The sequence below is a fragment of the Rhinatrema bivittatum genome, chromosome 5, assembly GCF_901001135.1.
Source record: "Rhinatrema bivittatum chromosome 5, aRhiBiv1.1, whole genome shotgun sequence".
Taxonomy (NCBI): domain Eukaryota; kingdom Metazoa; phylum Chordata; class Amphibia; order Gymnophiona; family Rhinatrematidae; genus Rhinatrema; species Rhinatrema bivittatum.
In genome coordinates, this window is record NC_042619.1 from 265710025 (window position 1) to 265724163 (window position 14139).

Genomic DNA, 14139 nt, shown 5'->3' on the forward strand with positions numbered 1-14139 from the left:
GAGGGGGGATATGATAGAGGTCTTTAAGATCATGAGAGGTCTTGAACGGTAGATGTGACTCGGTTATTTACACTTTCGAATAATAGAAGGACAAGGGGCATTCCATGAAGTTAGCAAGTAGCACATTTAAGACTAATCGGAGAAAATTATTTTTCACTCAATGCACAATAAAGCTCTGGAATTTGTTGCCAGAGGATGTGGTTAGTGCAGTTAGTGTAGCTGGGTTCAAAAAAGGTTTGGATAAGTTCTTGGAGGAGAAGTCCATTAACGGCTATTAATCAAGTTTACTTAGGGAATAGCCACTGCTATTAATTGCATCAGTAACATGGGATCTTCTTAGTGTTTGGGTAATTGCCAGGTTCTTTTGGCCTGGTTTGGCCTCTCTTGGAAACAGGATGCTGGGCTTGATGGACTCTTGGTCTGACCCAGCATGGCAATTTCTTATGTTCTTATATTCTTACAACCTGATTTTAACAATGTAAATTATATATCTAAAATACAATTGAAAAGCTTACCCGTATATAGGGTTCTTCCATGTGCAACATTGCACTCCCAGAATAAGTATATACTGGAAAGGTTGCAGAGAGAAATATTCTAACAAGCAAGATAAAACAAACATTAAAAGAAGTATATAGTTTAAAAGATCTACTACATAGCCAAATATCTCCATTGTGCAGTTTAGAATGCAATTTAGAACACATGTAGTCCAAATTCAGAAGGATTTAGTTGGCGAACTAAGATGTTCTCCAGCTAAATGAATGATTGGGCACTTATCTGGCTAAATTCTAGTCAACTAAAACATTAGCTGGCTAGAAGTTAGCTGGCTAAGTTAGCAGCAATCCGGGGGCATAACTGGGAGGAATTATATTAGCCAATTAAGTTAATTGGCTAATTCTGATATTCAGTTAGCCAGATAACTTGGCCGGCTAATTCTGGTCAACTACTGAATATGTCGGGATGGTGTCTGAATATGGACCTTGAAATGTATAGAATGGGTACTTAAAAATAGTGAAAAAACAATTCTAATCACATCTTAAATGCACAGAATCTTTATTGTGATTTATACACAGCTAAGTACTTCTATAGAATGGAATTTTTTTTTGCTGTTTTTAAGCAAAAGTTAGTTATATTATTCTAAAAAAAAACCTGAACATTCCACAAAGTGAATGAACTGGCTGAAAATGCAATTTACTTTGCAACAAAAATATGATGTTGCTATAATTCAATGAAGCCCAAAAATGAAAGCACAGAAAATGACTTAATATCAAGTCACACAGTCCAACTGTTGCGAGCACGGCCTACGGCTGGTGTTGAGACCATGGAGCCACGGTCGCTAGCTCATGGGAGAGTGTGAGCCCCTGAACCATGGCACAACTCAGGGAGGAGCCCCGAGGCACACCGTGTGATATGAGAGCATGCAAGCACGGGCAGAATAGGAACAAGGCAGGACTAGAACTATGGCATGGAACTTCGGAACAGGAACAAGATAGGGTCAGCCCTCCGTTGGACCTAACCGCACCAATGAGACCCAGCAACACAATGCTGGTCTCAGGAGTAGCCCTTCAGCCACTCGGAAGCCCTTCCGACCCACCGCTTGGGAATGACAAGTGCGTGAGGCCAGACGGAGGCTGAGGACTTGGAACTTGGAAGACTCAGACGAGGACTTGGAAGACTCAGATGAGGACTTGGAACTTGGAAGACTCAGACGAAGACTTGAAACTTGGAAGACTCAGATGAAGACTTGGAACTTAGAAGGTACAGGTGGGCACTGTCCCTCAGGGTGCCCTACACAGTCCGCTATGGGCTGGTCACAGACCACCCTGTCCAACTGCGTGCTTTACACAACCTGGGAAGGCTGGTCACGGACCAGGTGGGAGCTCCAATGACCAGAAACAGGAACCGGATCAATACGGATTTACCCTCGGGGTGGTCATCTGGCGGAATCGAGGAGCTGGAAAGACTCGGAACTTGGAAGACTTCAGGAACATCAGGACTTCAGGAAACAGAACAACGGGACCTCCGGAACATCAGGACTTCTGAACATCAGGACCAAGGAACATCTGGAACATCAGGACATCTGGATCTAGGAGTTCCAACGAAGGAGTTCAGACGAGGAACGAGACCAGGAACATCGAAGACATGGAACGAAGAGCCATCGAGACAAGTGAAGACCAAAGAGGACCTTGATCCAAAGAGGAGCACAGACAACTGTGATTTCCAGATATGAAAGCCCCGAGGAACAGGAACTGAGCCCTTATATAGGGCTGAAGCAGGAAGTGGACTGAGGCTGGCTTCCGGTGGGGCAGTGGGCTTTTCCCGTCGCTGGCCCTTTAAATAAACTGAAGAGGCGCAGCCGCATGCCTAGAGGACCTGGGAGCAGGACTGAGGACAGCGGCGTCCAGGCCGCAATGGAGAAGGTCGGAGGCGGCTTCTAAGCTGCATGTGGGGTCCCAACAGAGGCTCATAGGCCACATAGATGGAGACAGCAGCGGCTTCCTGTCGCCAGAGGGAATCCCCATGGCGGTTTCCCTGCTGCAGGCGGAGTTCTGGCGGCGGCACAGGCCGTGAAGAAGGAAGTCGGCGGGTGGCTCTCCTTGCCGCAAAGAGCGGCGGTGTCGGGCAACGGCAGCGGTGGCTTCAGACCGCAGAAGAGAGCGTCTCAGCGGCGGCACTTTGCCACGAATATCCAATAGCGGTGGCCCCTTCTGCCACGAGAGTGGTGAAGGATAGTGAAGCCGCGGCAGCGGCAAACCGAGGCAGCAGGACGGTCCAGGTGCGGCCTAGGCCACAAAGAAGAATCCTGCAGCTTCGGGCCGGCATGGACCTCCGGCAGCAGAACAGCGATAGGTGGAGGGCCTGCTCGCGGGATGGGCTCCGCGAGCAGGGATGCAACACCAACCAGCTCATAAAATTAAAGTAAATAAAGTGAAGTTACTTACCTGTAACGTTATTTCTCCAATGGGCAGCAGGATGTTAGTCCTCACACATTGCTGCCTCCTGTCCCGTGGGGATGACCTTAGTCTCTCTTCAGCTGGTGCTTCGGGCCACCTCAGGCCTGTTTCCGATGCCCCCTTCTCCAGCCGTTTCCTAGGCACGCATGCACCCAACTCTCTCTCTCTTAAAGAACCAGTGGCAGGAATTGGGGAATGGCGTTCAATGATGACATCACACATACGGTCTATATAAACCAGCTCCAGTCTTCAATCAAGTGCCTTGGCAATAGATAGGCTACCGCTTGGTAGTACTAGTTGCCACTCCATATTTGGGTGTTCCGGTTCATGATCCCTGTGCCTTCCTGTGCTGGATTCCTAGTCTTGTCTTCTCTGTGGTCAGTCTTCTCCTGTGTAGTCTCCCTGATGTCTTCCTTAAGGGTCTCCTCTGTGGTCCTCTATCTCCTTCAGCGTTTTTTCTTGGATTCCTGGTTTGACCCTTGGCTCTGGACCTGAGGCTGCTGACTTCCGCCTGTGTCCGACCATTGTCTGGATACCGACTTTGTCCAGAACCACCTGCCACAGACCTCAGTCTGGACCATGTTCCTCTGTCCAACTGCTTGGACATCATCCCTCAGCTGGATATAGCTTCACTCCAGGGCCCCCTGACACTGATTACCATCTGGATCTTGCCTCTTGGACCTAACCTCTACCTGGTTTCTCTTTCAGACCTGGCCTGCACCTATAACATTACTTCCACTCGTCACAGAGGCCCGCACCTAAGACCAGCCTGCTCCAGCACCCAAGGGCTCAACGTAAGGGGAATGTGGGCTGGTACTGGTGAAGTTCCAGTTGGGCCTCTGCTAAAGTTAGCTCTGCTTACCGATGATGAGGACCTATAGGGCTTGTCCCTACAGGTAGCTCCAACTCTCCCTCAGCCCAAGGTTCCACTTCGCCAATAGTTTGCCAAGGCCATGGACTTGGCGGAGGCAGCCGCCTTACAGGCCATACTAGGTTTGGCTCTCAAGATCCAGGAGCAACAGCACTGCCTGGATGTGCTGGCTACCTCCATGGAGCATCTCAATGTCTGTCTGGACTCCACAGCATTTACGACATCTTCTGTGGCAGTATCCGCCAGTTAACTCCGACCCTACCTCCGTTCTCGGACCTCCCAGAGCAGCGAGGAAGCTGCCGACCGCCATCTTACCCTTGGAGTCCCTTAGACGCGCGCGCACTCCCGGGCCAGCCTTAAGCATGTCATAGCAGGAATCTCGGGGGCATCCCCCTCGGATGATGTCATCTATCTCAGCCTCTTAAGCCCGCTGGCCCTGACCTTCAACAACGAGTTCCCTCATTGCTGAATCCGCTACTACCACTTCGGACTTCTCCTCCGTTGGCATGAGATTCCTTGGGTACCCACTCCTCGGGGGCTCTTCCTTCGTCTCTGGCTATCCGCTACTCAGAGGACCTATGCCTCAGATGTCAGCTATTCTGTGGGAGACTCTGCTGCATTGAGTACCCTACTCTGCGTTTCTTTACCATGATAATTCTACAGAAGACTTCTCATCGGTGTACCCCGCTCTGCGGACCTTTGCCATGATAATTCTACAGAGAACTTCTCATCGGTGTACCCCGCTCTGCGGACCATTGACGTGATAATTCTACAGAAGACTTCTCATCAGCGTGCCCCGCTCTGTGAACCACTGCCGTGATATTCTACAGAAGACCTCTCAACTGTGTACCCCACTCCGCGGACCATTGCCGTGACAAGTCTACAGAGGACCCTTCCTTGTGCACCCCGCACTGCAGCCTAGCCCCATTTGTGACTGTGTGATTGGTCAGCACACTCCCGCTCCGCGGGACTGTGCCTACTTATACTTAAAGAGACTCAAGGACCTTCTGTGCTGGAATACTGATGTCAGCTACTCGCTGACATTCCCATGGCTTCACCTTCCGGGATCCTCATATCAACTCATCCGGGCTCTGTCTCTCTCTCTCTCTCCAGCTACTGCTGTGCTACGTATCTAGCTGCCAGACCTCGCCTCTCGACGGTGAGGCTCAGTGGGGCTCCACCCCGTGGACAGTACCATCTCTCACCTCAGGCCAAGGACCCACAAACACTCTCAAAAACTAACACCCACTCCTCGGGACCATTCCTGGAACACCTCTACATTCCGTGAGTTCTACAACAGGGCTTCCCCGCTACTTGGTGTTGGGCCTGCATCTTGTACAAGACTGCCAGAACGTCCCCGCTCCTCGGGGTAGTGTTCTCCTGCTTGTCTGTGACTGTCAACGCCTCCCCGCTCCTCAGGGTCACGTCTACATAGTGTATTGAGATTGCCAGCACTCCTCCATTCTTCAGGGCTGTACATATGTCACCAGCAGAGGCTTGACTTGGGCTTCCCTGTTCTGAGGGTTGGCCTACAACATTGCATCATCATCCTTTACGCTGCGCAGCTCCTCCCCTCGGGATTGCCTCTCCGGAGTACCTCCTGCACAGCCAGTCTTGCTTCTCCCACTTTGCGGCCTGTCTGGCGCCTCTTCCTTCGGGGTCCCTGCCCAGGTACTGCCTCTAGCCTGCCTCTCTACTGGGGTATTCTCCTGGCTCCTTGGGACCTCTCCATAGCCTTCACCCAGAGCTCCCCGCTGTGTCTGACCTTGCCTCCCGATGGTGCAGACCTGTGGGGCTCCTCCCCACAGGTGGTAGCAACTTGCATCTCAGGCCAAGGGCCCATATACCCACAAACCATAAAACTGTCGTCGCATTGTTGGACAGGACTCTGACTGGCCAATTGCAAAGGAGGGGTAGGAAGCTCCCCAGAGCCAGCCAGACAGCTCTTGACTCATGGCGATTGATCGATCAGGATGCTTCCACAGGAGACCACTTGCCCCTAACCAACCAAGTCTGGAATACCGCTCCCCAGCCAGAGAGTCTGGCATCTGTTGTCACCACCATCCACAGGGGCATCTCCAGATTCACCCCGCACTCCAAGTTGTCATGGGTAAGCCACCATGAAAGACTGGTTCTGGCAACGCCTGTAAGTGGTAGCGGGAGATGGAATTGTTCGAACAATGGGTTCCAGCATAACAACAATGCAGCTTGAAGCGGCCTCATATGCACAAAGGCCCACAGGACCAGTTCCAAGGTCAAAGCCATGGAACCAAGAACCAGTAGGTAATAGCAGACCCTGGGCACCGAGGCTTGCAAGAGGCGTCAGACTTGGCTGCGCAATTTGAGGATTCTGTCCTCTGAGAAAAACACCTTTACCCTCTCGGGTATCGAGAGCGCGCGCCCAAAAAATTCAGAACCTGGGATGGGGGTTAGATGGCTCTTAGCGAGGTTGACCCAGCCCAGAGACCTCAGGCGGTGGAGAACGATATCTACCGCCATTGAGCACTGGGGTCGGCCGACTTCGCCTGGATGAGCCAATTGTCCAGATGGGGATGCACCAGAAACCCCTTTCCTTCCTCAGGGCCACCTGCGAGGCCAAACGGTAGAGAGCAAAATTGAAAACTGTTGACCGAGAATCATAAACTTGAAGGTATCTCTGATAGTCCTTGCAAATCCCGATGGTGAAGATAGGCTTCCGTCAAATACAATGCCGTCAGTAACTCGCCCCTTCCGTACAGCCGCAATGAACCGAGTGGAGCATCTCCATCCGAAAACACAGCTCCGTGACAGCCACATTCACCTTCTTTAAGTCCAGGATGGGCCACAAAGGTCCCTTCCTTCTTCGGGACCACGAAGTAAATGGAGTAACATCCCATTCCGTGTTCTGATGGAGGAACCGGCACAATGGCCCCGACTTTGGAGGCACTCCAGGGTCTGACAAAAGATAACCACTTTTTCTGGGGACCCACAAGGAGACACTAGAAACAGGTTGCGTAGCGGACAAGCAAACTCTAATGCATAGCCGTGTTCTATCACACTGAGAACCCATGGGTCCAAAGTGATTTTGACCCACTCCTCGTAAAAGAGAGTCAGACAACCCCCATGACCGGGTCCGAGGAATTGGCTGGCCAGAACTCATTGGGCAACTTTAGCCCCGCTGGGCCCCTGACCGGAACCATCACGGGATGATCTACACCCACGATAGGCATGGCCCACTCCCTGCGCTCTGCTCTGCCGGAAATGCTTTTGGCCACGAAAACGAGGGTGACCCAAGGGGAAAGTCTTCTGCCCCTTCGGCCTACCTTCTGGGAGCTTATGCACCTTATTATCACCCAGGTGCTTTATTAACTGCTCTAAGTCCTCTCCGAAGAGCAGCCTACTTTAAAGGAAGAGCACCGAACTGAGCCTTTGAAGATACATCCGCAGCCCAGTTACGGAACCACAGGATCCTCCTGGCAGAGACTGCCGACACCATTGTCTGCAATGAGGTGCAAAGGTGGTCATACAAAGTGTCCGTGCCATAAGCGATGGCAGCTTCGAGGCGTTCCGCCTGCTTAGCCTCTGGGGGACTCCAAAACCTTGGTGCTGAGCAGCTGCTGCACCCAGTGGAGTCCTGCCCTGAGCATGTAGCTACTGCACACCGTGGAATACCCAGGACAGAAACTTCGAAAATCCTCTTAAGGTGACCTTCCAGCTTGCGATCCTGGAGATCTTTCAATGCTGCCACTCCGGCCATCGGGATGGTAGTCCACTTCGTGGCCACCGAAACAGAAGCGTCCACTTTTGGAGCCCGTAAGAGTTCCAAAATGTCTTCCGGAAGAGGGTAGAATTTGTCCATTGCTCTGCCAACCTTGAGCCCAGTCTCCAGAGTGTCCCACTCCCGTGCCATCATTTGCTGCAACATGGAGTGGAGAGGAAAAGTTTGAGTGGGGCCTCGCAGCCCCGCTAAGACAGGGTCCACTTTGTCCAGAGCTGGGTCCACAGGAGCTGCCACAATCCCCAACTCTTGCAGAACGTGTGGATAAGGGGGCCAGCTTCTCCCAACAGAATAGGCAGACCACCTTCGGGTCGTCACCCTCAACCGAGGGGAAAGCCTCCAGCCTCAATGTCCAGGTTCCGGGCTGTCGGAGGGTGGAGGAGGATCCTCCTGACCCTGTTCCTGATTGGTCCTGTCTGTCTCCACTCCCAGGACGTTCCACGCCCCACAGGAGTATGAATCATCCGGATTTGCATCGCAGCCGGCAGATCCTCCTTCCTGGCCACCTTCCCAGGTGGGCCCTCAGGAAGCTGATCACCGGGAAGTCCTCTCTTCTGAGCACTACTGGCCAAAAAGTTCTGGTGCTTTAAAAGAATAAATTCAGGGGAAAAAAAGAGACTGACCCCCTAGAGACCCTCCCAGGTGACTGGGGCCCCCCTCAGAACGCCCCCTGTAGCCCCCCCCCGAGCCTCATCGGGGCAAACATCGGCAGGAGAGAGTGCCAGAGGAAAATCCCCTCCCCTTAACGCACCAGCCTCTGCCTCGCAAAATGTGTCCAAAATGGCCGCCGTTCCCGCACTGAGAGGGAACGGATCAGCCTACAACTCAGCGGCAGCCACAGCTCTGCCAGCGCCTGATAAAACCAGCCCAGACATGCCTGGGAAAGGCTCTCCACCAGGGAGACATCAAGTGCAGCAGTCCGAATCTTGGCCCGAAAAAAACGTTCCCCGCAGCGAGAGCAACAGCTCGAGCAGGGCATGCCGCCGGAGGAGCCACGTGAACAAACGCGGTCCGGCCCAGGGAGAATGGAAACTCTCAGCCATCCTGCTGCAAGCAAACACTGCCGCCCACTCCAACTGACTGCACTGTTACCACTTTTTTTCTTCCTGTAACAAAGTTCAGGAAGAACAATTAAAGAGACAGAGCTCTTTTTTTTTTTTTTTTTTTTTTTTTAAAGGCAGAGGCTGCAAGGGGGGGGGGGGGAGTGAACTGGACCACCAGATATTACCCCCTGCACCCCAAGGAGCTAAAGATGGAGTTTCCCAACCTCTGCTCACTTCCTTGCCTGCGACCAGGGAGGATGGTCCCACCAGGACCTAATACACTCCCCGAGAGGCCACTGCGTTCCTAGGATTTCTGTTCTTTTTTTTTTTTTTAAGCTTGGGTCAGAACCACAGGTTTTCAACCACCTTCATCTGCTGGAAACAGAGAAATACTGAGGAGCAGCAGGTGACACAACGAGGTTAAAAGAGGACGCTCTCTAAGTTTTTCTCTGTCTCCATCTGCTGGAAGGGAGGCAAAACCCAGCTGTCTGGACTGATCCAGGTACATACAGGGAAAAATAAATCTATAAATGTATAGGTTCCATTAGTCTAAATAGAAGCTGCAGTATGTAACATGCATTATTGCAGTAGTACATTTTCGTGACTTATCCTATTAGTCATTTATTATAGTGTGCTAAACTGGTGCAAATGCTAACAAATTACATACAGGTACAATAAGTCCTTACCTCAAAAAGCTAACAATCTAAATGAGTATCTGATATGGGAGACAATGTGATTAGTTCAAGGTCACAAGGTGCATCAGTGAAAACATTCAAATTTGAACCCACCTATTAACTCTAAACACTAGGCCACCATCCACTGCAGCATTTGTTAAACAATGGGATAAAATATTATCAGACTGTATGTCTGTATGTAATCTTTCTTAAAGAAATATAAAACAATTATTTGTTTGCATAAGAAATGTTAAAGGCAGGGGTTCTCAACCCAGTCCTCGGGACACACCTATTTAGTCAGGTTTTCAGGATATCCAAATATGCATGAAAGACTCTACACTGACTCTATTATATGCAAATCTCTCTCATGAATATTCATTGTAGATATCCTGAAAACCAGACTGACTAGGTATATCCCGAGGACTGGGTTGAGAACCCATGTTTTAAGTAGTAATTGCCATGTATAGCAGAATTGCTTACCTGTAGCAGGTGTTCTCTGAGGACAGCAAGATGTTAGTCTTCACTCATGGGTGACATCATCAGATGGAGCCCTGACAAGGAAAACTTATGTCTAAAGTTTCTAGAACTTTGACTTGGCATACTGAGCATGCCCTATACCATACGTCCATGTGGGGTCCCTCTCCAATCTTATAACACAGAACTATATAGAAATGAAAAAATAGGAGAAACACAACTCTGTAGGGTGGGGGACGGTATTCGTGAGGATTAATATCCTGCTGTCCTCAGAGAACACCTGTTATAGCTAAGCAACTCTGCTTTCTCTGAGGACAAAAATTGGCAAGTTAAATGTAAGGCCATTGAATAAGACAGGCTAAGAGAAAATTTGAAAAGAAGTTGGCCATAGAGGCAAAAACTCACAATAAAACTTTTTAAAATATGTCTGAAGCAGAAAGCCTGCAAGGGAATCAGTTGGACCGCTGAATGATCAAGGGGTTAAAGGGGCACTTAGAGAAGATAAGGCCATCGCGGAAAGATTAAACGATTTGTTTGCTTCAGTGTTTACTGAAGAGGATGTTGGAGAGATATCTATTAAGGAGAAGGTTTTCATGGGTGATGATTCAGATCGACTGAACCAAATCACGGTGAACCTGGAAGATGTGGTAGGCCTGACTGACAAACTGAAGAATAGTAAATCACCTGGACCAGATGGTATACACCCCAAGGTTCTGAAAGAACTAAAAAATGAAATTTCAGACCTATTAATAAAAATGTGTAACCTATCATTAAAATCATCCGACGCACCTGAAGACTGGAAAATGGCCAATGTAACTCCGATATTTAAAAAGGGATCCAGGGGTGATCTGGGAAACTATAGACCAGTAAGCCTGACTTCAGTGCCGGGAAAAATCATGGAAACTGTTATAAAGAATAAAATCACAAAACATTTAGATAGACATGGTTTGATGGGACACAGCCAGCATAGATTTACCCAAGGGAAGTCTTGCCTCACAAATCTACATTTTTTTGAAGGCGTGAATAAGAGCAAGTTTGCTTAGCGTAAACGGTGTTTTCCGTAGATAGCAGATGAATTAGCCATGCTGTCTGGGTATGTCTTCCGTGCCACTAATTGGCGGAGCTCTCTAAGTATAGCAAAGTCTTTCAGCCGGGTGCTCCCTCTTATAACATCTCTGATTCACCTCAGGCTCCTCAGTCAGTATTAAAGCAAGTGCAGGTGATGCTGGAACTGTTGGGGGATGCGGGTGGGTCAGCATGGCTAATTCATCTGCTATCTACGGAAAACACCGTTTACGGTAAGCAAACTTGGTCTTTTCATGTAGATAAGCAGCTGAATTAGCCATGCTGTCTGGGAGTCCCCAGCTGAAGTACTGAGCTGTCATGTAGATTGATTGGTAATTTGCTCAATACCATGTCTTTAGGCGGACATTTCCTATGAAGGCTGTATATGCGATGAACGTGTGCTATTCTGTAGGATAGTCCTACCCATTACTGCATCATCCACAGTTTGTTTGTCCAAACAGTAATGAGATGTGAAAGTGTGCAGCAATGACCATGTTGCAGCTTTGCAAATATCTATGATGGGAACGTCATGGAGATGGGCCATCGAGGCTGCCAGTGCACGAACTTGGTGCGTTGTTGGAGTAGAAGAAAGAGTTTGCGACCGTTGCTGGTAGCAAAATTGAATACAGTTGGAAATCCATGTGGAAAGCGTTCGTTTAATTACCGGACGGCCTTGTGCGTTCGGGTTGAAAGATAGAAAGAGTTGTGAAGGTCTGTTAGGTGAAGTAGTGTGCTGCTTGTAGTAGGCTAGGGCACGTTTACAGTCCAAAGGGTGGAGTTTTCTATCTTTGTCATTTGCATGAGGTTTTGGATGAAAAATAGGTAAGGTTATGGTCTGGTTAATGTGAAAACTGGAAATAACCTTTGGAAGGAATTTTGGGTGAGTGCGAAGAGTCATGGTGAAATTGCTAATAATTGCAAATAAGGTGGATAGTGGACTAGTGCTTGCAGCTCACTTACTCTTTTTGCTGATGTTAAAGCAACCAGGAAGAGAACTTTCCATGAGAGGTATCGAAAGTGACAAGTGTCTAATGGCTCAAAGGGGGGAAGCATTAGCTGTTCGATGACTATGTTAATGTCCCATGGTACTGGTGATTTTTGCAATGGGGGGCGTAGACGTAGTACTCCTTTCATGAATCTGGATACTAAAGTGTGACACGAAATGGTTCTCCATTAATGTAAGTATGGTAAGCTGCAATAGCACTTAAATGAACTTGGAGTGAGGAAGTCGCTAGACCTTCATTATAGAGTAAATGCAGGTATGAGAGAAGCTGTTCAGGTGGGCATGTGAATGGGTCTGTTTCCGTTGTTGAACACCAAGAAGCATAGCGGAACCACTTTCTTTTGTATAAGTCAAGTTGAAGGTTTTCTTGAGGATATCAATATGTCCTGAAGAGCAGGAGAAATATCTAGGTGCTGGGATGCGACCCGTTCAACCTCCAGGCTGTGAGATATAGGGAGGAATGAAGAGGATGTAGGAGAGATCCGTTGTCCTGGGTTAGCAGCTGAGGGCTGTTTCCCAGGGGAATGGGGTTGCATATCGATAGACGAACTAGGTAGCTGTAGCATAGTTGTCTGGGCCAAGCTGGCACTATTAAGATCAGATCGGCCTTGTCTTCTATGCATCTCTGTATGGTACGGGAGATGAGAGTTATCGGTGGAAACGCATACAGTAGGTTGTGAGACCAAGTTACGAGAAAGGCATCCCACGCGAGTCTTTGTGAGCTCGGGTAAACTGAATAGAAATTTTCTAGTTGTGTCTTGCGTTCTGTTGCAAAAAGGTCGATTGAGGGATGACCCCAAATCATGAATAGGCTTTGAGCTATTTTCTTGTCCAACTGCCATTCATGAGGGTAAAATATCCTGCTGAGTTTTTCTGCTCTGGAGTTTTGAATTCCAGGAATATAAGTTCCTTGAAGAGATATTGTTCATTGGTGAGCCCACTCCAGTAGATGGACTGCTTCCCTGCAGAGGTTCCAGGAACCGGACCCTCCTTCTTTGTTTATGTAAAACATCGTGACTTGGTTGTCCGTGTGAATCATGTCTATCTTCCCTCGAAGGGATTCTTCGAAAGCTTGAAGGGCATTTCTAACCGCTTTGAGCTCTAGTAGGCTGATGTGCTGAGTCCTTTCGTATGCCGACCATAAACCCTGAGTTGTCAATTGGTCGAGATGAGCTTCCCAGCCCTTGGGGGAGGCATCTGGGGTTAGTATTAAATGATGACGTAACGGTTTCAATGGCACCCCTGTCTGCAGTATTGACGGAGAAATCCACCACTGAAGGTCCGTTTTCATACTGTTTGTCATGGTAATGGGTGTGGACAATGGGTGGAGGAATTGACTCCATTGATTTTTCAGGCCCCACTGCAGGCGATGCATGTGGAGTCGAGTGTGCGGGACTACATATATGGACGCTGCCATGTGGCCAAGAAGGGTTAGAATATGGCGACCTGATGTCGTCGAAGTTTGAAGGAGATCTGTAGCAAGAGTAGAGAGAGCCACTGCTCTCGGATGGGGAAGGAAAGCTTTGTTCCGTATCGTATCGATGATGGCTCCTATGAATTGTAAGGTTTGAGTGGGCTGCATATTTGATTTTTCGTAGTTTATGAGAAGGCCTAGACTGTCTAGGCAAGAGATAGTGCGTAGGAGATTGGTCTGCAGCAGAGTCTGATTGGAGGCCACCAAGAGCCAATCATCCAGATAATGTTGCAGTCTGGGAAGCTGCAGACCAGGTGTGAACCCTTGGACCGAACTACCCCAAGATAGGGCAGGTCGGGAGGCGGAGCCACAGGCAGAGGTCTTCACCCGGGAACCAGGAACCCCCCAGGAGGAGCCCATAGGGTCCTAGAACCTTAGGACTTAGGAGCACAGTGTAAGTCTCTATAGTACAAGAAGGCCTGGGCAGAGAGTTAAGGTAAGGTTGTCCAGTAGACTGTGGGCTAGTTGGGTCCAGCGATGCTGGAGCAGAAGGTGAGCAGGTACAGAGTCTCTAACGTGCTGTGCACTGAAGCAAGCTGTGAGCAGGAACGGAGTCTGTAGCGTGCTGTGAGCTGGAGCAAGCTGTGAGCAGGAACGGAGTCTGTAGCGTGCTGAGAACTGGAGCAGACTGTGAGCAGGAACGGAGTCTGTAGCGTGCTGAGAACTGGAACAGACTGTGAGCAGGAACGGAGTCTGTAGCGTGCTGAGAACTGGAACAGACTGTGAGCAGGAACGGAGTCTGTAGCGTGCTGAGAACTGGAACAGACTGTGAACAGGAACGGAGTCTGTAGCGTGCTGGGAGCTGGAGCAAGTTGTGAGCAGGAACG

The 14139-nt window shown here is 49.4% G+C and overlaps 1 protein-coding gene across 4 annotated transcripts in view; it reads right to left on the reverse strand.

The window, feature by feature from the left end:
* The window catches only part of LOC115092720 (disintegrin and metalloproteinase domain-containing protein 9-like), a 978865-nt gene that overhangs the window by 861481 nt on the left and 103245 nt on the right, over positions 1-14139 (reverse strand). For all 4 annotated transcript variants that reach the window (XM_029603963.1, XM_029603962.1, XM_029603965.1 and 1 more), the window contains exon 4: positions 516-594. In XM_029603963.1, the coding sequence (XP_029459823.1) occupies positions 516-594 (79 nt within the window). The remainder of the gene's footprint in view (positions 1-515; positions 595-14139) is intronic.